This window comes from Bombus pyrosoma, linkage group LG2 (genome assembly GCF_014825855.1).
Source record: "Bombus pyrosoma isolate SC7728 linkage group LG2, ASM1482585v1, whole genome shotgun sequence".
NCBI lineage: Eukaryota > Metazoa > Arthropoda > Insecta > Hymenoptera > Apidae > Bombus > Bombus pyrosoma.
This window is the reverse complement of record NC_057771.1, coordinates 9,356,560-9,382,740: the sequence shown is the minus strand read 5'-3', so window position 1 is coordinate 9,382,740 and position 26,181 is coordinate 9,356,560. Positions and strand designations below refer to the sequence as shown.

The following is a 26,181-nucleotide window of genomic DNA, read 5'->3' as shown; positions in this document are numbered from 1 at the left end:
GTTCTCGCGACCTCCCCGCGTTCACCTGTCCTCTATCCTGCTTCCCTGTAACTTGTCATCCTTCAGTCCCGTATACCTGTCTCTGTCGTACGAGCAACCCCTTCCTTCGACCCCATCGTGAAATCACCAGCGATGTGGACCGGCGGTTAGCGACGGTGCGCGCGCCGCAATTCAAAACTGCGGTTAGAAGGGGTCGTCGAAGATAAGGATGAGCCCTAAATATAGCGACATGGTGCTTAAAAGATCCTCATCCCAGGCCCTCGGCTGCTTACCTCGCCTTACGTGCTCCTTTTAGCGCCGCCACGAATTCTCCGCACTTCCCGCTCCAATGCCCGAAAGCCAATAACCCGTTCGACATGCGTCATACGTCGTTTAGAAACGCCGAACTCCCTTCGTACGTGTGTGCTCGTTAATTTTTCCATCGATCGCTAATGGCCCTGCGTTGGCGTGCAATTTGGAAAATTCTAGCGAAACCTTCGTACAAATGGCAGATTCGCAGAATCGCAATTTTGCATCCTTGCAACTCTTTGTGAGATCGATGTTGATCCATAGCGACACGAAGATCCACGCCTGCTGTTATAAATATATCGACCATATCTTTTCTAATTACCAACGGACTTTAATAAAAATTCCAGTTCGATGATACAACCGAGTTAGTCGCGAGAAATTGCAAAAGTTGCGAGAAAGTTTGCAGATGCGTCTTTATAGAGTAGAAATCGCTTTGGAGCAAGGAGTATTTCGAGGCGAATATACGATCTCGTTGCTTGATGCGTAATTTCAACGATTCATAGGCGATCTCCGTGATCAAGCAATGACTCCGTTGTAACGACTCCATCGATGAACGAACGATGAACGTTTCCGACGACGTTAGACGTGTCGACGGTGTGACGCGAATCGCAGCGTGACGCGTGTATAAATAAAGATCGGCTAAGCCTCGTCCTGCTCTGTAATTACGATGGAACTAAGCTGGGTATTCTGCGGATCGGTGATCCTTGCGTCCTGGGCGCAACGCCGCCGTGGTATCTCCGCTCGGACGAAACCAATTTGGAATTAATGTAACGTCCTGCGAAATTAGCGTGACGTCCTTTCGGATAGAAACAGCCAACCTCTCGATCTTTTGGCGGAGAGTCGAAAAATAATCATCGTTCGTTCGTCGATATTGTATTCGATCTTGAAGATACCTGCCTACGATCGAAACTTTGAATCGTCATCCTCGTAAATTTGTTATACCAGGTTTTCAGGACAGAAGTAAGAAGAAAAATAAACAATATCATATATAAGCACCGCTCTACAGCGGCTTAAATCTAATTTATAAATGCAACGCTAAAAAGAAAAAAAATGTAACCCCGACACACAAATATTGTATGGCTATGTCGTACCGTCACGTATCGGTACTTTTGCCTAAAACAACCTTCAACCGAAATTCATTGTTTATTATGAATAATATATTATGCAATACTCATTTTTCTGGAAAATAAACGACATTAAAAAAAAAAAAATGCCTATTGTTATTTTTCTCTATGCGATAAGTATTCGTGACAAGTACACAAACGCGAAGTTATTAAATCGTTGGAAATACATATTACTACGTGTTATTTAAATTTCCATTTTTTATCGATATCTGTAAAGATCTGCATTTGTATAAAAATTCCCGATTACGTCACAGGTAATTAAAACGAATGGAAAATCGTTTCAGTAGTTGCGAAAGATCTTTCAGGGACCATGACAACCGCATCCTTTCTCGTCCAAAAGTACTTTCATCCGAGTAATATCAGAGTACCGTAGAAGCGAAGCTAAGCTCTATTATTAAATCTAATCTACCATCGTCCCATTGCATTTCTAATATCAAACGGTAAATTAGGAAGAAGGTTGCCGATTATCCATTCGCGTTGCCTGCTAAAAATCTGCGAGAACCTTCGTTTCGACCAATAACACGTTAATACGATTAAGCTACCATTCTTTCCGACGAGGCTGCTAGCGAATGCGAATCACGTGAGCGGGCTGATTCAATGCGGTAGTAGTAAGGTCAAGCCCGCGTCCACGGACAGAGGGATTACTCGCGCGAGATTAGATACTGGATCGCAATGCGTTAAATGAAAGGCGACATCAGAACAATAAGTACTCGGTACTGCTTCACGTACGTGTGCTGGACACCAAACACTCCGGCTGCTCGTTCTATCTCTTCTCGTTAGTCCCGATGGTCGACGTGTTTCACGTGCCATGCGCGACGATACACCTATCCGCGTGCACGAATTAATAATCCGGCGAATCGAGGAAGATTTATGTTCGACTGGGCGATGTGTGTGTTTGTGCGTGCCACCTCGAAAAAAAAAAAAAAAAGAAAAGGAGAAAAATCGCGGTGAACGGGAGCAACCAGCGACCATCGTTCGACGTTGCACGATGGGAAGGTGTAAACGAAGATATCGGCTACGAACGAACGAAATAACTAAACAAGTAGCGTTGCGGATTTTCTGTTTTACTGTAGCGTTTCCTGTTTTTCGTAAATCTAAAAGAAACTTCTAAATTAGTATTTCGAAAGAAGAAGAACGATCGTAATGAATAGAAGCGACTAGACATCGTCCTCGTTGCGTAATGCAAAGATGTAAACGAAGATTTCAATGACCTATCAGTGAGTAAGTGGATGGATAATATTTTTATACAATTTCCTTTCGATATTGTAATCTTTTGTGCTTCCGATGAATCCAAATGGAGGTTTCTAGGTCCTTGGAAAAAAAGAAGAGAAACGAGAGTGAAGAGAAACAACCAGCCGTTATTGTCCTCGTTAGTCGATGGAAAAGCGTAAAAGAAAATACGAATAACGTACGGGCGAAATAAATCGATAAATAGATTACGGTTTAATAAAATTTCCCTCTTATCTTATTGTTATCTTTTACTTTTTGATAAACCGAAAAGAAAGTGGCAGGTCGGCTAGTAGGACGAATCGCGACTCAGGAATCGTCAGTGAGATGTCTAACGAGATGCATTAGGGACTCGACTGGAACGTCAAACTGTACCGGATTCCGAGCATCGAGCAAGCAACACGGCAGAATGAAGCCAGTTCGCGGAAACGCAAGAGGCTGGCATCCTATTTCGCATTAGATAGCTATTGTTTCGAGGACGATTGTCTGTAGCAAAGCGTCGACAGTAGGGGGATGAGGAAACGCATTTTAAATATTCACCGATATCCAACGTGCTCGCTTGGTGCTGTTCTTCGCTCCACGGAATTGCGAAGCATCGATCGGCTCGCGATGCCCGCTACGTTTGGAAGAAGCGAGCTATCCGATTATGCGACTCGCCGATCGAACGCTCGTCCACCATTCAGTGGTACAGCTAGAGCGATGAATATCTGGTTCGATGCATGAATTTTAATTAAAATCGTTCGCGTTTGGCGTTAGAATCTCTTTCGATGACAAATGAAGTCTGCGGTCTGGACTACGATCAAAAATCTGACTTTCGTTTTTAATTTCCTATACTCGAGGATTTTCTGCTCTAATTATATGGAATTTGGTTTATTTCATCGATCCAACGAAGACAGAATAAATTATACAGTTACGGCGTATTGTCAAGGAGCAGGATCGCCGACGACTACGACTGACATGAAATTAGGAATACAAAAAGGAAAAGGAGGGACGCGGTAAATGGACGAGGTCGAGCGTCGATGGTCTGGGTTGGGCATAGAGAAAGAGAAGAAAGTGAGACGAAAAGAGAGCTGGCACCGGCTACACAACCCTTGCCGATAAACCGACACATACCAAACCCTTTCCCCCCGGTTGACAGTTTACTCGCGGTTCACTTGTCATCGGCAAAGATACAAAGATAATTGGTCATTGGGGTATATCGTGGCGCGGGTCGGAGCGAGATAGACGTAACCAAGTACTTTGAAGAGGACAAGCACTTTGAACAGATTTGCTTTGGCCGTTGTTTCGGCCTGGTATTTTAGTTTAGATCAAAAGACTGACGATACTAGCCAATTCAGCCGTATCTAAGCTGCCGACTCTCGCTGTCTCTCTTTCATCAACGGTGTCGCCCCGCGTCCCACTGTCTATTTATCTCTAACTACGTTTCTCGGGATTTCCACTTGCATTCGCGCCATGCCTATTCGAATCCTGTTGCATATATGGAATATGCACTTTGCGTCCCTTGGCTTTGATGCCACGTATAATACCTGGTTGGTTGCGGCTGCGAAAGAGACACATCGAAATCGAGCGAAATTAATTCCCAGCCAGACCTGTTACTATCTAACCGTTAATAAGATTTTCTTGTTGTCTGATTAATAGCCTAGCTTCCGGCTAATGCCAGCATTTGTCTCGTTTTCTTGGTTCGCTCGTTGGTCGGACGAGACAACTAAAGAGAAGGGGAAACGAGTCTCGCGAAAATGTAAGTGAGATAAATTCGATTCTCTCTCGTAACCGGAGTATCAGCGAGTTGTCCTTGAATTCTACGTACGTCTGGCTTTGTACGCTTTTTCATCAGGCAAGTTCCGAAGTTCGTTCACCTTCTCGATGATATCGTCAGACGATCGAGCTCGACTTTTCAGTACCGAATATAATGCCGAGGACAGAAAAGACGCGAAGAAGTGGGAGGCAGGGAGGGAAACAGAGAGGGGAACCGATGAAAATGGTGCTACGAATGACGACGAGGTACGGGAGGCGGAGAAACGCCACTGTCGAGCCTAGGACCGACATGCATGGTTCGCAGATTTGCATCTCAATGGCAAGTAATATAAATTACACGTAATTACCACCTGGCCGTTCGAGAGAGCAGCGAATTTTATTCCGCGCTATTTCGAGCCATAGTCACTTGCCCGGAACCGTGACTGCGAGCCTCCTGGGCAAAGATCGTTTCGATTCACGTACGAAACCAAAATTTAGTCGTTCCAAAAGACTCGCGACTTTCCGTTCTTGCTTTTCGAAAATCACGATTCACGAATTACAAATTCTTCTCCGTGAAACGGTTTCCTCAACCGATACAAGCGGAATAAGTCTGATGGTAATGCGACGTCCGCTTTATTATTTAACGCATCGATTTACGATTACAATCGCGACGACGTCCACGCCTCTCTGAGTTACAAGAAAGTTTTTCAACGAATTAAACCATCCAATTATTGTCCCCGCTTTCCAACTCAAGTAATAAACATCGAGTGCGATAACGACCCCATTCCCAGACACCGAGTAGCTAGAGGGGTTGAACGTCTTCCGCCAGTAACGTATCTAGACTGTGCGCTACTCGTTTATCGTTCTTTCCCTTCGTGTCTTGTGCAAACCAGCGGCACGTCATTATTTATTAAATAGCACCAATAAAGAAGGAACAGCGTCCTTTAATCCCGGGCTGTTGAGACACTCGTTTGACACGGTTTATCGTTATCGGATTTCACCTATCTTAGCTCGTAAACGCTAAATTAGCTAACGAGATTTGTATCCTCGCGTCTCGTACGCTCGAATCGAAGCTTAAACGGACCTTCTTCGTAGCCTCTTTCGACGTAACGTTTAGAATTAGCGAAAGAAAAGCGCCTCTCCGCAACACTGTACGTTGTTGGCCGTCCGTTTCGCGTCCCGGCGATAACATCGCGTGGCGTTTAATCTTTCAACTTTTTCCTCGAAATGCTCGACGATGGAAGTTTTCCAGTTTGCCGGGAGGAAGTAAGCCGGCTGAGCGGCCGCTAACTTCGATGCCCCGGCTCTTTTTAATGTTTATGCTTTCGAGGCGCTTAACGCGCCGTCCTCCCCCCTCCCCCCCCCATGAATATGGCGCTACGAACAGCTAGGCGCGCAGAGTTTTACTCGCCACGGGCCGCGACTCAGATAATTAGAGAAATATCGCTTAATAAAGTTCACTCGATGTTCGAGCAGCCCGTGTTGCTTCGAGGTAGTTGAAGAAACTCGGGGGTTGCACCTGATCCTCCACCCTCGAACGCTGTTCCAGCCGAAGCTGCCGCGGCCTGTGCGCACCTTGCCTCTCTTATTTTCCTGCTCTGCGCTTCCGAGCCCACGACGATGGGTTTACGCTGAAAACATGCACGCTGAGCACAATCGAAACTTCGCTAAGTGCCTGCCAACGGTTCGGATTAGTCGAGCCCGGTTACCTTCTCCGGCAGGAAACACTTGTAATTACACGAAACTCCAAGTTTCTCTTACTTTGATTTCAATCTAGCCCGCGTGCAGCGACGCGTAAGGTGTCGTTTAGCAACTTCCAAACGAATAATCCATTCTCGGCCTCGTTGCGAAATTATTCAGTTGCTGCTCGGATTGTTCGTTAGCTGCGTGAATCGTTCATATTTTCTCAATCCCCGCCCTCCCCCGTCATTCTCCCTCTATCTCCATGCTGTTTCTTACTTTTTTGTCTCGTTTCCCGGTTCGTCGTTTCTAGATCAACGCATAACGCGTTTAAACGACGAGATTTTAATGAGAGTTCATGATGGCGCGAAGGAGGAGCAGGACGAAGAAAGGCGACGACGAAACAAGGATTTCGAATGGAGACGCTACCGATTTTAGAAGCTATAAGTCAACCCCGACGCGCAATTATCCCTCCTTCAGGCGTCAGGGACCCTTTCTATCATCGTTCGCCACGGGATTCCTGCCGTGATTCGACCCCGCAGGGTTATAACTTCTGAAAATGACAAAAAAAAAAGAAGGGGGAAGAAAAAGACGGGGAGAAGGCAGAGGCGGAGATAGGAAGAGGAAGAGAAGCTTACCGGGACCATCGATTCACGGACTTTCAAAAAGATCATTCATCCTTTCGAACATGCGGAAATACCGCGACCATTCTACGTTCTTCAGCCGTAAATAAAAAGGCATCTACGCGGCAGTAACTGTAAAAACTTCAAAATTGTTCACCGTCGACAACTTCGTTTCCCTATTCAACAGGTATTCGAGATTCAACATTCTATTTATCGATCATCCTTATAGCGTATTACTTGAGACGCCGGAAAACCTTTAACCAGGCAACTTCTAAACAAACTTCTCGTATAGCGGCACGACGAACCGTTGGAAAATGATTCGCGGATGAAAATCGTGGGAAATGAAACGATATACAGAGTAGCCTGAATATATCGTCCTCTGGAAGAGAACAATTTACGTAGCGTGGTCTAACGAACGTTCTAACAGATGATATATCCTTGCTCGCAGCTGGAAGTTCCTGCAACGTTCGCCCCTGACCATTGTCCCGGTTAAAAGCGGGGTTGCGCGACGCGAAAGGGTCATCTCCAATTCGGTCGACATCTCGACGAAAAGGGGGTATCCCGTAGACGCGTGCTAGCGTGACTCCTACGACTGATATCGGTTGGCAAAGTAAAGGCTTTGACCGAGGTTTCGTGTATGTAAATATATATATTGCGGCCTGCTCTGCGACGATGCCTACGACACCGTGCCCGGACTAGGGTTCCCTATCGATCTAGTAGCTTGTCCGAGTCGCTGCAATCCTAAAAGAAGAAGAAAGAAAGAAGCTGCCGGGTCCGTCGAGGATTCAACGCGGAACAAGGCGACGAGTGTGCATCGGGGTTATCCGGATTTCCTTCGAGTGGATAACGAAATCGTTCTCCCTGTATATATTTTTCTTTTCGTCTGTAATTTCTTGCGAGAGACTCGTCCGGTTGTATTATATCTCTTCGTTCGTTCTCCTTTTTTCCAAGTTCGACTGGTTTACACACAGTCCAATTACGGGGGATTCCCAATTTTTCGAGTAAAATGAAACAACGTTCTGGTCGAACGGTCGAAGCGGTGCTCGATTAAAATTAAACGAGGCCGACCGATCGATCCTTGGTTTTTCGTGCAGATACAACTCGGCCTATGTGTCGATGAATCGCGTTCTATTTACGGTCAGTTTGGAGGCAACGAGGACGAGGGTCCGGCGCAAAGGGCTAAAAAAAATAGGAGATGACGATGACGACGACGACGACGACGACGGCGACAACGAGCAACTACACATTCGTCCGTGGACGAACGGAGGGGTTTGGTGTATCCATCTGGAAACACTTGGACGGCCACGCTCTACCCTGCTTGCGTCATTACGCTCGCGCACCTTTTCTTTCGCACTTCCGTCTAATTGCTTTGCTTACGTGCCAAGAGAAGGGGGACACGGTGTCACGTGCCGCGGCTGCACGACAAGCAGTTCTATTACTTAAAACCGGATCTCTGGAAAATTTTTCTCGCTCCCTTTCGAGGCGAACGCGTAATCCTACAGACGTACCTTTAATTTCGTTCCGTGCAATTCCGTTTCTTCTTCGTTCTTCGTCCGTAAACGGTCGTCGACCACGATGACCAACGTAAGAGGCGAGAATTTTGCTCGGTTCGTTCCTATCGACGAGCAAAACTTTATACTTTTAAATCTGACACGATAGGCTCGATGCGTGGAGACTTCAAAGTCAGAATACGAAGGGCAGGCGTGTCACGAAGTTCTCGCAACGATTAATCGTACGATTGATCGCGGGTGACCGTGTCTGCGTAGCACGCAACAGCCGATGTGTCATCGGGTCAAAGGACAACGAGAGACTGGCCGATGCACCAGTGCTGGCCGTCGTCAACGATACGCCGTCCTTTGGTAATAAAACGTGACGCACTGTCGAAACAGAAGAAGAATCGCGTTATGCCAGCGTGCCTCGGCTCTGTAACTATGCCGGGAGTAACCGTGACGGGTGCGGCCTTCCGGGTGAAACCGGATGTTCGTTGAAGTCTATTACGCGTCACTGTTCAACATTGTGCAATGTCACCGTTCGAAGAGTTTGTTGAAATTTAGCTGGAACTCGAAGAATGGAAGACACTCGAGATTCATCGAACCGTAGTTAACGCAAAATATTACTCTTGTCTAATTTTCAAGCATCGATTTCACGCTAGGCTTGTACCACTCGTTGCGAGCAAGCATCTTCCTCTGTTTTCATCTAGCCCGACCGAATTCGCTTTCCTTCTTTTTCTTTTAGGTATATCGTGGATTTTCGTTCGCTCGGCGTGTTATCCAATCTACAGCTGGCCAATCTGTTTATTATACGAAGCCAGCACCGTCTCGCGTCTTAGCGATTCAATCAGGAAGCGTGGAAGCTGGTTTTTGCCCTGGAAATTCGTTAAACCCGTCGGAGGGTGCTCTCTCGTTACAGGTATACAGAAACTTTTGCCTACAGTAATTTCCTGATTTTCGCTGGGCGCAAGGTGTACTAATCTATCGATGTAACTTAATATACGTGATAATCCACTTGAACGCCGGTTGTAACTATTTTTTCTCGATCGTAGGGAAACGGGTGGAATTGGTCGAACGAACGAGAAAGATATCGTGATAGAGCCGGGCACACCAGTAGCCGTGCACCACCGTTATATACACTGTCACAAACTTACTCGACAATAGATCGAACTGACGCGAATGGTCAGCAGGAAGCGCTTCCCATTTCGTTTGTGAATAGCTACGCGCTCACACGTTTCGAGTTCTTGTGTTATACGTCGAATGAACGTAGCGAACCGGATCGCCCTAGAACCACGCTTCTCCGGGACCTATGTTGCGGAACAAAAAAAAAAAAAAAAAGAGAGAGAAAATAAAAAAAAAGACGGTCGTTCGATTTGATCATCCGCCATCGGTGCGGACGCCTTTCATAATCGTAAGTGTCGCGTACCAATATAGTCGTAGAGTACTGCTGTCGCAGACAGCCACGAATCGAATCGAATCGACGACGAACGAGATGAAAGTGGAAATTGATCGATTTATCCCAATTTGCGGTTAAAAGTTGCAATCGCGGGAAAATCGTGGCCGCGATGTCGCGCCGCCGTAGATTTGCATAACGTCTGCTCGTACGTGCGGCGCGCGAACTGAATCTCGATCTTTCCGGGAATAGTCAGGGTTGAAAGGTACCCGTTGAAAAGTAGCGATTCGAAGTGCCGCCACGGTCGAGAGGACGGAGTTTTTAAATGCAAACTTGATAGCATGAATAAAAGATTTTGGCGAGGCATCCAAGTGCGCGAATGCCAATGCGATCTGACAGTAACCTAACCGTATTACGAACGGTAATTGCCGATGTAGAACGACGCTGATTGTCGTGTACGATTGTGTACGGGTAGCTAGAACCAATCACCCTGAATAACGTAGGTTTGCTTCTGTCGCCTCGCAATTACTTCCTGTCTTATTTTTTCCTTCCTTTCTTTTTCCTACTTCTTAGCTTTTTTCGGTTGCGGTCTGCTCGAAGAGCAACACAATGCACAGAGTTCGATCACCTTGCGGTGATCCTTTGCCGTGAGTCTGTATGACAGGAAAGCCGAAGATTTAAATTGAAGTAATTAAAATCCAGGCATAAGAGGGGGAGTGAGAAAGTTGGGTATTGTCAGTAGGGAGCGTGCGCCTTGTTAAATTTCTCGGTCGAGCGCAAGTCTCTATTCCAAGTGGAGCGAAACGGATGGCCAATGGCCAATGATGGCGCGGTGTCCTTCTTCCGCTTCCGCGGTTTCCTCCTCGTTTCCCTTCGTCGACTTTTTCGGTACCCTTTCTGCTTCTTTTTTAAGGTCTCCTTCGCTCGCTTTCTTGTCGTCGTCGTCGTCGTCGTCGTCGTCGTCGTCGTCGTCGTTGTCGTCGTCTTTTCCTTCTCACCCCTCTTCTTCTCCCGTGGATACTATCTCATGGGAAATCCCTTGAAAAGGAAGCATAAAGAATCACGCAACTAACGTATGAAAAGCAACGTGATACGATAATTTCTAAAAAAATCTGGCCCGAGAGCCGTTCGAATTTTTGAGGCTCGATCGACGAGGCGTTGGGAAACTAGAGACTTCGTTTCGTTGCGATTCGTCAAAGGAAAAGGCAACGACGAGGGGATAAATCGCGAAAGAGGCGACATATAGAACTTCGTAGCTTCTTTGCCGGTTTCGATTTTAAGTAGCTTCGGCGTTAAGCTGATGATTCTATGCCGTGTCCCTGCTGTCGTTGGCAGACGGCAACAGGACGCCCGGCTTCTGCGATACATTTCCAATATTTCTCGACGCCTCGTTTGTATTATGTCGCTCGCGGAACTATTGACATCGACAACGAGGACGATTCGTTCGTGGTCAAAGGAATCGGTTGGATTGACATCGGATCGTGTTATTTGCTATTTATTATCGTCGCTCTGAAAGCATCGTTCGTTTTCATTTTGCCAGCGCAAAGTAGGCGAACAGAACACCCGTTAATCATCAGTTTCTCGAATGGAAATCGCTTTCGAATCCTATTTTCATCCCTCGACATATTTTTTACCACTCCACCGTTCTTGTTTTTCAAAATTCTATTTGCTGTGGCAATATTTTATATTAAATACGCGAGAGTTTATTTGCAAGCGTACGAGATGATGAAAATAACCAGCCGCCCCCACCCCCTGCACCTCGCCTACAATATTATAACTCTTCGGATATTTCATTTTCCAGTACGATTGAAATCGCTGCTCACTGCCCGATATTCGTGCAAATAATGATATCGAACGGTGCGCTGCGAAATTTCTCGCTGGACGCTACTGATCGCTCCGTAGCTTCGCAGGTTAACCCTTCGTTTCGTACGCAAAAAGGGGATAGATAGAGGTGGGGGATAGGCTTTTGACATCGTGTCATCGGCTGGTCGTATCGGTTACATACAGACATTTCGTTCATTTATAAGCGTAACGGAGGCGAGAAATTCTGAAATGCGGGACAGTTTCGGATACTCATTTTGTATTCGCCCGACATTTACTGCCACACAATCATATGCAATTAAAATATTCATGCGTCGGTTCGATTTAAACCACCGGCGCACACAGTGATAGATAGAAGGCTATGAAAATTTCACGGAAATTGAAATAATTCGTTTCGATGCATCGGTATAAAAGGGAAAATCCCGTACAGATACTTGTATGCATACATCGGTAAGTGCGGTATATTCGTGTGACACAGTGAAAACGAAGAGCAGCAGCGATATAAAGAACGAGGCACACACATACGCGCGCGCGCGCGCGCGTTACGTCGGGACATCGTCACCGTTGATCGCCACTCTCAGACTCTTAATTTGATTAATATCCAGTTCGAGATGCGCGAACTTCTCGTCGTCTTCGATTAGTCTTAAAGAGCTAATATCCATTGATGCGATTTTCTTCAAAGCTTGCGGCTGTGGTACCTATAACGATAAGTAAGAGGATTCAGGTACATCCGTTAGGAATGTTATGGTATATCCTCGCGCAAACAATGGCTTTCATTATCCGTTGTCTTTAGCACAGCGTCGTGGGTTACGGTACAAGAGTTAATTGGAGAACGAACACCTGACGACGATTTCGTCGATCAATAGAAACTTTATCGTACGATTAATAACGCGGATGCTGTTACCTCCGGATGCTGTTGCAGCCATTCCACGAAACCTCGTACGCTTCTCAAATCCAATATATCTTTCCAAACGACTTCCATCGTTTCGATATCCTTGGGCACGTTCTCGCATTGCAGCCATTTCTTTCGCACCTGATTATTAGGCGGCACGAATCGAAGCTTCCAAGGTATAGCGGTGCCAAAAGCTTTTACTTTCGCCGGTGTTTCTTCCGCTTTCACGTCTCTCATTACATGCTTCTTCGTCATCGTGAGCTTGCTCGCACCGGGTGTGTTTCTCGTTAAAGCTACCTCTGCAGGTACCACCGGCATTTCCTGGATCGACATCTGTTTGAAAGAAAAAAGAGAACAGATGAAAACAAGGAATAAAGTGTTCAGACGCAATTAAACGAGACAGCTGAGCAAACTTCTTGCGAGATTCAAATGGAAGAGGATGCTTGCTTCCGAAACGTGCTGTTCAAAGTAATTAGAGACTCGTTGCCGATATTTAACAGGAATTAAATATTCTCCGACTGTACGATCGTTCGTCGCTGTGAATAATCGTTCGCAGGAAGCGAGTAAATATTAGAAAGATTAAAAGCTGTCTCAAGAGCATACGTATAAAGGACATGAACGATATTTCTCTTTAACCTGCATCGCTCTGCAAGCTTCGGCGCTGAAATCGATTTCAAACATATCCCTGAGAACCTCCTCGTCGATGACGTTATCCGTCCCGTCTAAAGTTTCGACCCACTGGCAAAAATCCTCGCATATCTTTCTCATCGAGTTTTCGGCTCTCATTTCCAGCGTAGCGTCCGGATCGTAGCCCTCGAGATCGCGTTCCGTCAAAGGACGCCACGTAACCACCTGGCGCGTAAAGAGATTATTTATCTTTTTTTCTTCCCTTTCGACCGACATTTTCTATTTCATTTTCTTTTTTCCTTTTTTTTCTTTTTCTCCCTGGCCGTTAGGAGATTACTCTATCGCTATCAGTCCGATATCGCACCTTACGTCTTGGTTTCATCAGAAATAGAGCGTAAGGATTGTATCTACGACGACCCACTTTCTCCTTGTCAGCGAGCGATTCGGTGTCTCTCGGTGTCGGTGGATGCACCTTGATAATTATAAAAAAAAGGCTATCTTTAAAAAGACGAACCAAAGTGGAGCAACTTGTTAAACTAAAAATAGTGAGCGCGCGATACGAGGACGTTTGCTTTCTACTTTAAAAGAACAGACGAATATCAAACGTACTTCTAAACTGTCATGCGTGGACAACGTGTCTTCGATAATTTGCCTTTCACCGATGTCGAACGGATCTTCGAACACAGCTTCCCTTTTCTTTGGAAGCTGTTCCGGCATTCCCAGTAAAGGTGCGACAAGATTGTAAGTCTTTTGAGGTAGGACACGTCTGAGGAGACGGGAATTACAAACGGGTGGCTGATTGACGGAAAAAGATAAGTTAGAGGGGAATTTATCAGGATACAAATAACGTTTAGAATCGACTAATAACCTTGTCAAATTCGTGATCATCTTATTACGTTCTTTCGCGTTCGAATCAGCGTTTTCGTTATCGTTCTTTAATCGGTCCGAAAATTCTTTGCACAAAATTTCCAGCATATCTATCGACGAAACGTTCTCATCGAGATTCTTCAAAATATCTACGATCTCGTGCGGTTGCGTAAGCGGCAATTTCGTCCGGGCTCTCGCGAAATCCGTAGCGGATAATGTTTTCAAAAGGCCGTCGTCACGAGTAGCGTCCAATTCTCGTAATGCGGCCTTCGACGCGTCCCGATATATTTCCGAGCTATTGGACGCGGTATCCATTGATACAGAAAAACCAGCGAAACTGGTTTCCTTTCTGAGAACGTGTCGTTGCTTTGCCGTACTTGCTTCGCCATTTCCAAGCATCAGTTTGTCCAGCACGGATTTTGCTTTCGTTAAAGGAGGCGGGGGTGGCTTCTCGTCGTCGCCTGTTTCGTCCTTCTCAAGGACTTCTCCACGCACGGCTCTTGATTTTCCCGAAATGTCGCCGTAAATATCGATAGAAACGCTTTTCTTCAATGGCGTCGACTCGAGCAAGGCAATTCGATCTTGCAGAGTCGTCGGTTTTCTGCTTCTTAAAGCTCGCAGGGGCTCTAAGCTCGGCCTGAAATTCGTGGGGGCATGACAGGGTACTAAGTATTTCGGCTTAGGTAGATCGTCGCTGACGGAAACTACAATCGAATCGTCTTCATCGGAGCTTATGCTGCGAGACGAAGAGGGAACCTTCGTTCGTTCCAGAGACGTAACACGCGTAAGATCTATCGTAGCTTCGTTTAAATTCGTCAAAGTCGTGTCATCGTCTTGTCGATCCCCTTTGGCTTTCTTCACGATCACATTAGACGAAGGCTCTGACTCTGAGATACTTTTTCCCTCCACTTCGTCCGTTAGTCCTTTCCCTACTTGGTCTTCTTCGACAGAACAAGTGGCATCCGCAACCTCGACCACGTTTTCAAAGTCATAAGATTCTACGAATGCAACGTCGCATTCGAATCTAACGTCCGCCGTATCAACTTCGTCGGTCGAAACTCTTTCCACTTGATCCTCAAAGTTTGGTATGTTCAGGGAACTCGAGTCGCTATCTTCTAACGAATCCGTGGGTGATACCACTTTGGTGTCTTCTGCGATGATTCTTCGCAAAGCGGTTCTAGGTAGAGATACTTTTCGTTGCAGCGGAGTTTCGAACGATTTATACATACACGGTAAACATTTGTCGCGATTTCTCCTTGGGAAACTGGATAATTTTGGAATTGACGAAAGAATACGACTCGATGGATTTTCCCGGTCCTCCGGGTACACGAATTCTGGACTTGGCCCCGATGTGTAACGCGATCCCGTAGAAATGGTTCTTGAAATTGTCTCGTCGGATTTCAAAGATGGACACTGGACGTCAGTGCGCGTGAATTCTGAATCCTCGAGCGACTTCTCTTCAGAAATCGTCTGCAAATCGTGAACATTTGAAGATTCTTCGCTTTGCTTATCTTTCTCGATGCGTTTAATCCTTGGAAGCTCTCGTTTTCCATCGTCACTCGCGAAAGAACCGTCTCCTAATTTCAAAACTTGTTCTTCTTGCAGATTGTCGAAAGGTTTGAATTTGAAATCCAGATCTTTGTTCTTCGTTAAACGCTTCAACGCCTTGTAGGCAAAACGAGCGGAATACTTTAAGTAATCTTTACCCGTTAATGTGTCTTCATTTTCTTCTTTGATTTGATTCGTCGTAGATCGAAAATCTGGCACAAGTTTCTTATCTTCTGCTTTAACAATTTTGTGGCGTGTTCGATCCTTCGTCTCGCGGTCCTCTTCGTCCAGTAATCTTAAATGTTTCTGCAATTTTTTTAATTTCAATCGGAGATCAGACGTCGTAGGGTATGCGCCGAGAATTGGCAGAGTCGGGAAATTTTCTCCTTGTACCTTCCGTTCATTTTGGACATTGAAAGAAGTCCGAATATAATCCACTTTACCTGGGCGAATTTTCCGGAAACTAGGTTGAGGATCGTGGCTACCTAATTTTGGAATTCGTACAACTTTAGACGATGTGGTAAGGCAAGCCGTTGTATCCAAACTTTTTGGAGCAGCTCGAAACGATCCCTTTAGTATCGATTTTGGATACGATTTTGTGGCGTCGCAACTCCAATACCTATTCGACTTAATGTCTGACCTTATGGGAAGCAATTTGCGCAAAGAATTATCGGATGCATCGCAATCGTCTGAATGAGAGTTAGAAAAAGAATTCCGATTAGACATTTTATCCTGAATATCCGAATTAATATCAATAAGTTGTGAATCGTTTTTGGAAAAGGTACGATAGGATAATTGAAGGGAAGGGTTTCTTACTATGATCAGTCTCTTCTCTTCGTCGTCGCAGAATTTCTCCCAGTATTCCTTCGATTTTGCAATCGGATATTCCCATCTGCCAATAAATGAAATTTTTGTCAAATCTATTCACACTAATGTAGAAGTAGTTCCGTAAGTTACGTACCTTTTTCCAGTGATCTTTCTACTTCTGCAATCGTTCTGCTTCTTAGGTTCCCGTCTGCACGAGCCACTCATGTTGCGAAAATTTCGAATATATTTAAACGGGTACACGTTCACTATCTATTTACAAGAAATATTTTTAAACCTAACCATTAACCTTACGTCTACGAAGTTTCTTCAAATATTTGATTTCAACTATCGATCAAACAAATTTTGACCAAATTCAAGACATACATACACATGTTGAGAATGTGACGATGTTCTACAGGGGTTACATTGTATACTAATTGTATAGAGAATACCGTATGAAGATATGTCATGGAGTTTCTAACCGATCGACAGTCGTAGAATATTGTTAGATGTAGTAACAGCAGTTTTCTTCATTTAATTCGTTACCTATTAACGTGGCGTTTTCTGGTTGTCACAGAGTCAGCACCGTTACAAATTCCATATGTATCATACATATATTTATACTTATTATACTATGTGCATATGGTTTGAGATTCTATCTATTTCAGTTACTGATTGGATTGTATCATACAATAACCTGATAAAAGACTTTTAATTCAAATCGGTACTATACTCAATCGATAATATCGCATGTGACATGAAAATGACAAGGGCGTCAGGCAACACCCAACACGTGAGACACGAAAAAGTATTGCAGGTTACATCTATTCTGTGTCACGTCTGTTATTCTATCAGTGATTCTGGTACTTTACTGAATCGAAAACATCGCATGTGACACGAAAATGGTAAGAAGTTCAGGTAAACCTCAAAACGATGTACTCGAAAAGGCATTGCATGTTACGTTTATTCTGTACCTCGTCTATTATATTACAAAAAAATAACTATGTAGATCAAATTTTTCATAATTCTATCCTTTTATGTATCAGCCCATAGTAATGTAGAAATAACTTTTTTTTTTTTTAAATAAATGTAACTCTTCTTAGAAACCTTGTCTTATTACAAACTAAAACTTACTAGTTACAGAAATCTAGGAACTTTTTGATATTTGATACTTGTAGCAGAATGGTTGTAACCATAAAGAAATGCTCATTACAAACTAATATGTAATAATAATTACCTTGTTTTTTATTTATATTACAAAATGTCAGAATTCGATGATTTATTAAATGCTATTGCATGCTTGAATAAAAGTGTTTCCAATTTTCCAATTGGAGCGATATCGATAGAAGATTTTAAACCAATTGAAGAAAAAATAAGAGCCACGCGAGAATTATTGAAGTGTCTAAATGCCAAGTTATTGATACTTAAAGCACAACATGATTTTTGTATGCCATAAAATTATTACATACCAACCAGACCTTGATGGTGTAAACATTATGTTCTACCATAATTTTAGATACAGCAGCTGAAGAACCAGTGGAAGATTTAAGAGACACAGTAACAAATTTGCATGAAGCAACAGCAAGTTCTCTTATAACTAATACAGCGATTAAACTATGTCTTCATTCCCATAGCATTCAAGCTATTTTGGAAGGCAAAGAAGGTAACAGTGATATGCAAAGGTATAAAGAATCAAACAGTCTAAACTTGAAAATTTAGAGTGGAAGAAAATATTTAACGGTTCTAATATGTTTTTAGAAAAATTTATGCATATATGCGTAAGCTTTTTAGTTTGAACGACAATATTTTAATAATACAAAAGGAAATAGACAATGCAATAAAGGAGCAGTTAGAATTAAAAATTCAATGTCGCAATGCATTGTTTGAGCACAAAAATTTTTTGAAGGAACAGGAGGAAATATGCAACAAAAAATTAAAAGAAATGAACCCTCTGTTAGCAATGTAAGTACATATGCGCTTAATAGTACATTAGTGAGATTTTTAACTCAAATTTTACTAAATGTTTTCAGAAATAAGGAAAAAACAAATAAAACTATAAGAAATATTAATATAATGAAAAAATTAATTGTAAATTTTATTGCTGCTTCTAATCATATGTTATATAAAGATCCATTTTTTGTACAAATGCTAGAAGAACATAGAGAGTTAGTTAATATTGAAACAGTGCTAAAAATGTCTCAAAGTAATTTTGAGAACGAAGAAGATAAAAGCAGCTAAATATTTAAAAGAATAATATTTATGTAACATTTTATATCATTTATTACTTTTGTACTTTAGCTTGTACTATATTTTTTATGCAACAATATTTCAGTTAAGAACAAGATTTCAAATAAAACATACTACAGTACTTTTTAAATAAAACACTTTTGCTATTATTAGGTACAAACTTTTTTGTTAATGTAATGTAAATACTAAGATCATTTGTAAAGGATGAAGAAACTTTAAAGCACATCATGTATCATTTTCTTTTGTTTTATAGAAGAAATGTATATGAAATGAAAATTCTTAAAACAAAATAAAAAAACTTAAAAATTAGATCTTTTGTATTCTCTCTATTTACCGCATACTAATATAACTTGAAGCTTTGGAAACAAATTCTTTTTCTACAATATGCGTTGAAAAAGAGAATAAAAGAAGCTCCAAACGTATAGTCAAGTAGTCAATTTGCATAGTCAAAATAAAAACATACAAGAAATTCAGTAAGAACTTCTTTTGTTTGACTAAGTGCGCAGGCACAACGCTTATTTACAGGAAAAAATTTTCGCGCAATTTCAATGTCTTTTTCAAATTCTATTAAAGCGATTTTTATCAGACGGTTTTATGTGTGTGTATATATATATATATACACATAATATATATGGTGTATATATATATATCAGTCGATAAATAACAATTCGTAAGCCAGTGATTACGAATTAAAAGATAGGATTTCAATCACAGCTTACAAGTACGATAGAAATGTATTATGTAGGGGAGAGAGGTGCACATTTGTTGACAAAACTAATGAGGACATGATCCATTTTGTAAATTACATTATATCATCTATATTACGTGAATTTAACGCGTGAAATTTTTATGGTCCGGTGTGTCTTTCAGTCTCGTGTTTTTTCACCATTAGGATGCAAACCGCTCTCCACCCCTCGTATTCCAACGCTTGCTGGCGTAAACACAGAATCCATCGGAATAGTACTCAAACAATTTAATTTCTATGTACATTAATCTTCTTTTTTTTTATCTTTAATAGATTATTAGTTTCGTAAGTGGAAAGAAAACGAATCCACTAATAGAATAACAAAAGCACGTTAAAAGTGAACAATGTCGTTCCATTAATATAATAGAATATTCTCGCTCAAAAACTTCAGACGTCATTGTCTTTGTGTTTGTAGACATGTACGAAATGGACAAAATATCTTCGAAAAGCATCTTCGATACTTTTAAATTGTCTCTATAAATTAGCAAATGGAATAATTCATTAGCGATTTCCATACTCTTCTTCGTTCGATTTCGTCACAAAGAACACATTCACTTCTCACTGGCATCATTTATGATTACGCGGTAATAAAATTAGTCGATCACTGCCGTTGCGAGACAGTGGTAATTACTGTAGTAACAATACAGCTTAGTAATCGCCATTATTGATATTGTTTATGCATATATGTATATGTATATATAATCTGAAGCTGATACATGTCCGGATATCCGACATTTCACATATTTTAACCTTTCGTGTTTCCGTGTGCGTACTTCTATATCCATTCCAATAATTCCTATTTACAAAAATTAATCGTCGCCTGATTTTTATTTTTTCTTTCCATAGCATAACGTCTCCTCACTATATCGATAAACTTCTCAAAATTTCTATAACGTCATCAATCACACTCATTACATGGGCATACTATCATAATGCACATGAGCTGCCAATTCCATATAAATGGCAAATAATCATCAAACGCAAGCTGCAGAATGCTTTAACAACGAATACATGCTACACAAACTTTTATAATAGTAATTAAAACGCACACTAACCGTACATTATCTAGATCATGTTCGCAGAGCAAAATGTATCACGTGAAAAATTCACTACAAAAACGCGACACATTGATTAACATATTAGCTATAATCGAATGAGTTTTTTTCGTTTTAAATAAATGTTACTAACATTCCAAAACAAATGTTTTAAAGACAGATCAAAATTTAATAATACAACTTTACAAACTTTAGCCCTTGCCTTACAATGAAAACGAATTGGAAATACATGTAACGGAACAATTAAAGAAGATACCAGTCCCATGCACAGAATGCACACAAAAAATTGTCAGGGTTAAAGAAATAATTAAGCTACAATTCTTATATAATTGATACAAGAAAAGAAAATATCGAGTAAATTTTTCAATACATGATTAAAAATAATAAATTTCGCTTTGTAGTAATTACAAAACAAACGATTGAAAAAAGAAACGCAACGGAAATCACGTATCCTGTGCGGATTGATTTACGATCAGCTTGAGTCTTGCTGGAACATGACCGCCTATCATTCTCATAATTGAAAAACGAACGATAAGTCGCGAGTTGTAGCAACTCATTAAAAGCGAGGAAATGAAAGACACATACATACATTGATCTCGGTCCGATCTATTCGCACCATTTTACAAATATACAAATAATCGTTTTCAAACTCAATCATTGTTCTATCATTAGTAATGGACGATCGAATTCGTCATTGGGACGAGCATAACAACCTTTTCTATACGAAGTACAAGAATGAATAAGAAAACAAAAATATCGTTAAGAAAAGGGGACATATATCCCGGATAAGATAAGGAAACATTTTCTTAATCGCTCACAACCATACTTAACCAGCAGTCAGTCGTGTTGTATTTAAAAACTGGTGACACATGAAAAATCGACTAAAAAAAGACTACAAGCTAAATTGCAACATAGTTGCAGCATAATCACGCCAACGATATGTGGCTGGATAGCGATATAAATACGGAGACTCTCTCGTTTCCACAAGATTCACTCGCGCATTTTTCTTTCTTTCTTTCTTTCTTTCACACGTTCTCACTTTCATTCTCTTGCGCGTGCTCGCTTCCTCCCTCCTCTTACGGAGATAGCTCCGTTCCTTAATTTTGGAATTCATTACTAATATATACCCTAATCGCGAAATTTGGTGTCTGTGCATATGTTTGTATGTGTATGTTTGTGTCGTATATGTTCCATCGAGAGATCATGCTTAGAAACGATACTAGTAACGAAAAAGTAAGAAAACGTAAGAGGCATTAGCTTCTTAAGCATTCGAGTAACACGAAGATTCGTTCTCTTTCCACATGAAAGCATACACACTGGAGGACAACGGGATCTCCTTCCTCTTCTCTTTGTCCTTCCATCACTCTGGTACTCTGAATTTGTTCTCTTTCACTCCGCCAATCGATACCTCTTTTCTATGTTTTCGCTAGGTCTTAACATTACCGCGCTCATTCTCTCCTTCCTAATGTCATAGCATTTGCATTCGCACTCTTTCGCTGTATACAAATCTAACGTCCGATTGTTCGACATTTACTTGCGCTGGCAAGCTTATAAAAGGAACAATACTCTCGGTACATACCCAGTGGGAAGATACAGATAATAACGAGAGAGGAAATCCACAAAGTTAATAGGTTTAGTTCTCATCTCCATTTAAGCGTATTACTTCAAGACATCCGACGGCCAATAACAGCGTAATACATACAGGTGTGAAGAAGCTAGCGACATAACGTTTCTTTGTTAGTTTCTCTTTTTTTTGTTTTGTTTTTTCGTTTTTACATAAATCGTGATACACTCTCTCCTTTCCTTTAGTTTGCAATCTCTCTCTCTCTCTCTCTCTCTCTCTCTCTAGTGCACCGCGCTCTCGCTTTCGTTCTAAGTACATCGAACGTTTCGTCGTCGGATGTGCTTGGCCAATAATTAATGGATACAACGTGTACGGGCACTCACGGTACGCTAACACGGTACATCGGTATGGCTCGGCAGTGGTACGCAATCGTTGGCCAGACTAGTAGAAGTTCGGACCTTCGGACACGGTAAAGTTAGTACTCGCCGTCTTCACGCGCAGACAAGTGACAGTCTGTCGATTACATCGCCTCTTAAAATATTCCTGCAAGAAGAAAAACATCTATGCTAGTCAGCCGATTAAACAACTGTCGATGTTGTTTAACAATTCTCTCTAGTTGATCAATCGATTGCGTTTTGTTACAAATTCATTTGGTGAAGTACTGCCCGAATAGACAAGATTTTACTGTGGAAGAAAATTATGGAAAAGACACGTCACAAAGACATCTAATCTGTCCTTTCTTTACTTTCTTTATCAGTCAACAATTATCTAACGGGATGTAATGACATTACAGCAATAGTTTCATTTTTCACTATCATTATTGCCTTTATCAGTTAAATGGTGTATTTGCTTCTGCCTCTACTACTATACTTATAACGATACATGTGTTTACTTTCAAATAGCGATCTTTTGTACATCTATGAAGTAATACTAAGTTATTGGGAATATTTATAGATAATAATATCTTTAGAAAATCTATCGCTTTTTATATAACTTCTTTATATAACTCCACTTTGCCATACAAACAATTAGTAAAAAATAAAAGGACATATTTTTCTGCGACCACGGTACATACTTTTCGAGAATTTTCCAACTTCTCAAAAAGGATTTTGTTATCTTAATATCTACGTCCCGTATGTCGTAACATGTATCGTCAGGGAATCCTGCAGGAAAATTTAATATCAAGATATATAGAAAACTTGAGACCAAGAAGTAATTCAATTTTTTATTATTAATCAGCCTGCAAATAAACGAACAATACAAGTTTCTCAATTCATAACATGTCTGCTCGAGTAAAACGAATAAATTCGCTTGAAACTTATAACTTCCTTCAACGACGTACTTAACGATGTTGCAAATTTGTAACAAAACATCCGGTACTATCAACGCATCAAATGTTCTTACTTGCTCGTTTAATCGGCAGGGCTGACAAGATCCTTTTCCCCTTCGCCATCGCGCGCATATTTTCACGTTAAGTATATCTCTTCACTGCTTGGGTGCATTTTCAGAACATCCACGGGGATTTGGATATATCACATCATAACGCTCTTCTTCTCGTAACTTCGTGGCACAAACATATTAAATAAGCTCTCGAGAAAGTTTTCCACAAAGTAAGTGCACAGTACTGTATAACTATGTCACGTACAATTTTATATTCCTTTTTTCTCTCTCCCCCGCCTCTCTCTCTCTCTCCCTCCCTCTCTCTCTCTCTTTATTTTCTTTTGGTTTTAAATCCAGTTGTGTTCGCGTCGATCTAGCAGACAACGATTCGTTCCAAGGAAATTCTGTTTTATTTTCTTTTGTAGAGTTAAACAGAGACGGTAAAAGTTTGTGTTTTTATTGCTTTAAAATCAAACCTATATTGATGTATATTCAATTACAAGCATACTTTGGTTCTCTTTTTTTTTGTTACATTTCTAATAATTATCTTTGTTTAAACACGTGTGTTTCAAGAATAAAAAAATTACTCGGAAATGAACGAGTCCTTTTATAGACGCTAAGATACGATTCAAGAAAGTTTCCCGAATCTTCGTGTTTTGGGTAGAACACGGATCAACTGTGTCGAATACATGTGTATAATTTGTTGATCTACGTCCTATTCAATTTTCACGGTAGATATTAGAATCTACAGAGGAAAATTTGTAATTTCTCTTTTCTTTGTGTTTCGATATGTTATGTAAAATGTAATTTGAATGATTTCTGCGACGTATAGCTTTTACGTGATAAATTCACGGAAGGCATGAAACCGAAATCGAACTGCTTAGAATTACGATCGCTTTTATGTCGCTCCAGGATATATATTGATAATTTGAACAGTCGTTTTGTTATACGAAGCTCGGTAAATGATATGCGATTAACTAAAACAATCGATATAAAGCATATGGAGCTTCGTAGCAAAATAGTTCTCGATATCTTTTATGTACAGTCAGTGTAATGTTTTCACGTATAATCGTGTACTTATATAGAATAACGACAGGCAGTGTAGGCGTAAAATAAAATTAGTTAAAAATTATTAACTAAAATACGGTGAGTGCAATTTAGCACGTATCCGCTGCTACCTACAGATAGCGTTAATACTGTTATACCTCGTGTACTGTACAAGATGAACTTAAAAGGATATAATCTTCCATTAAACAAGAAACTACTTGTCAAACTCTCAGCGACAGCGAAAAGACAAAACATTTGGAAGATTCGAATGTGAAACGATGAAATTGAAAGATACGCGCGAAAATGATACGTGAATTTCAATCCTACTCGATCGTCTGCTTCTCGTGATCGTTGAAAGGAAAATAAGAAGAAGTTAACTGAAACGATCACAAACTTGAAAAACGTTATCCTACTGTACGTGCTTGTAACTGATCGAAGTTAAGCATACGCGAACGCGTTTACCCTTTCAGTTTCATGCCTTTCCAGTCGATCAGACTTCACAAGTAATTTGTTTATAAAGTTCGATACAAGCAGGAGTACGCTACGCTCGTTATCCGGGACTTTGAGTAAAATGAGATCTCAGCTTCAATTTCTTTTCTTTTTTACGATTTAATACACGTATCGTAACACATTTTTGCAATGACGGCGTGTTGAAAAGTGCGCCACCGCGGTACAAGATGAAAGAGTCGTAGGCACAAAACGCGTTCTTTCACCATCGGCACGTCAATTCCTTACTGTTATACGCGTATAGTAACGTAGGTGGAGCGATTTACCAGTACTAAACGGTTGGGATCGACGGTTAAAATTATCCTCAGTCAGCAGTGACAAGTTTACAGTGTATTCGGTAACATCGACATTGATAAACGATGTTTGATTCGTTTTAAATGATGATCGTAGACGAAGTGACAATAATAATCAGCTAAACGATAATAATAATAAAATAATAAAATAATATAATAATAATATAATATTAATAATAATCGTAATAATAATTGTAAGAACGAAAAGAAGAAGAGCAAAGTTAATCGTGGTAATAATAACGATAATAATAGCAATAATAATAGCAGTAATAATGATGGCTGTGTGGTGGTTTTAATTTGATAACGACGGCGGCATGACATCGTGACGATGGTGTGCAGCACCGAATCTTGAGAAGCGGGTCGACTTCCGGCATGTAGCAAGGTAACGGCCTCCCCCATTCCGGATCAACTGCAGCTTTTTCTTGTCCACGGGTTTCTTCGCGCACTGCCGCAACACGTTTCCCAAAAAAACTTCATCTGCACTTCTGTTACACGCGCACTGTATTGTCCCCCCCAAGACTGACGATAACAGACAGTCACTTTTGTCTTCCACTTTTCTTCTTCTTCCGCTTGAAGAAACAACAGCATCTGCAAATAAACCAAACACTAATAGGACTTAGAGTCGTCTTCTTTTGATCGCTTTACGCTATGACACCAACATGCAGCACGACAAGGCATTCTAAAGCGGCGGCAAACCGAGTTCTTTTCTCAAATCAATTTGCTAGAGACTAAAGTATTAATTCCAAACGAACAATCGACACACAGGCCACTCGTCAAATAAAAAAACATAGAGAAACAAAAAGGCAAACAATGGATCTAGGGTTACGGTTACGGCTGCTAGTCATAGAGTTTGATTAGAATTGAAATCGTCATGTATAAAGTCGATATTCTCTTCTTGACTTTAAAGTACATCCGTTACATCGTATATTATGAAACAAAATAAAGATCATCGAGGTAGAAAAGAAATAAATATTGCAAATAACGTATAACAGAATTAGGTAGATAAGGAAAGTCATCGAATATTATATTTTGCCTTTATGTTGTACAAAAGAAAATTCTTTAATGGCCACTTATATCGTGATATTGAAGCAAGTTCAGGAATCGGTCTAGGATCGGCAGTGGACGTAGGAGGGTATAAACTTCGACGTATCATCTTTCCGCATCCACGACAATGCATTTTTGTCGTCGAACATTTCTTTCTGAAATAGGACAGAGACATATA

At 41.3% G+C, this 26,181-nt stretch overlaps 3 protein-coding genes across 20 annotated transcripts in view; 1 reads left to right on the top strand and 2 right to left on the bottom strand.

The window, feature by feature from the left end:
* Positions 1 to 10,872: 10,872 nt before the first annotated feature.
* LOC122577056 lies at positions 10,873 to 17,692 on the bottom strand. Of its 3 annotated transcripts, none has more exons than XM_043748148.1 (7): positions 17,591 to 17,692; positions 16,276 to 16,391; positions 13,509 to 16,206; positions 13,264 to 13,371; positions 12,909 to 13,124; positions 12,285 to 12,605; positions 10,873 to 12,078 (listed from the first exon to the last, which is right to left on the bottom strand). In XM_043748148.1, exons 1-7 carry the CDS (start codon positions 17,627 to 17,629, stop codon positions 11,923 to 11,925), a joined length of 3,654 nt encoding a protein of 1,217 aa, XP_043604083.1. In that variant the 5' UTR covers positions 17,630 to 17,692; the 3' UTR covers positions 10,873 to 11,922. The 3 variants fall into 3 exon arrangements, with proteins under 3 accessions (XP_043604083.1, XP_043604087.1, XP_043604084.1); XM_043748152.1 differs by lacking the exon at positions 17,591 to 17,692 and adding an exon at positions 16,668 to 17,025; XM_043748149.1 differs by lacking the exon at positions 17,591 to 17,692 and adding an exon at positions 16,668 to 17,025 and having other exon boundaries at positions 16,276 to 16,341.
* On the top strand, positions 17,083 to 18,677 carry LOC122577151. Its single transcript, XM_043748306.1, has 4 exons — positions 17,083 to 17,566; positions 17,638 to 17,803; positions 17,880 to 18,083; positions 18,152 to 18,677. Exons 1-4 carry the CDS (start codon positions 17,383 to 17,385, stop codon positions 18,357 to 18,359), a joined length of 762 nt encoding a protein of 253 aa, XP_043604241.1. The 5' UTR covers positions 17,083 to 17,382; the 3' UTR covers positions 18,360 to 18,677.
* Positions 18,678 to 19,783: 1,106 nt separating this feature from the next.
* The window catches only part of LOC122577095 (casein kinase I), a 63,272-nt gene continuing 56,874 nt past the window's right edge, over positions 19,784 to 26,181 (bottom strand). For 8 of the 16 annotated variants that reach the window (XM_043748182.1, XM_043748177.1, XM_043748202.1 and 5 more), the window contains one exon: positions 25,954 to 26,158. In XM_043748182.1, the coding sequence (XP_043604117.1) occupies positions 25,972 to 26,158 (187 nt within the window). In that variant the 3' untranslated portion in view covers positions 25,954 to 25,971. Of the gene's footprint in view, positions 22,276 to 23,136; positions 25,566 to 25,953; positions 26,159 to 26,181 lie in introns of those variants that run through there. The other 8 variants (XM_043748227.1, XM_043748212.1, XM_043748265.1 and 5 more) reach the window with 3 other exon arrangements.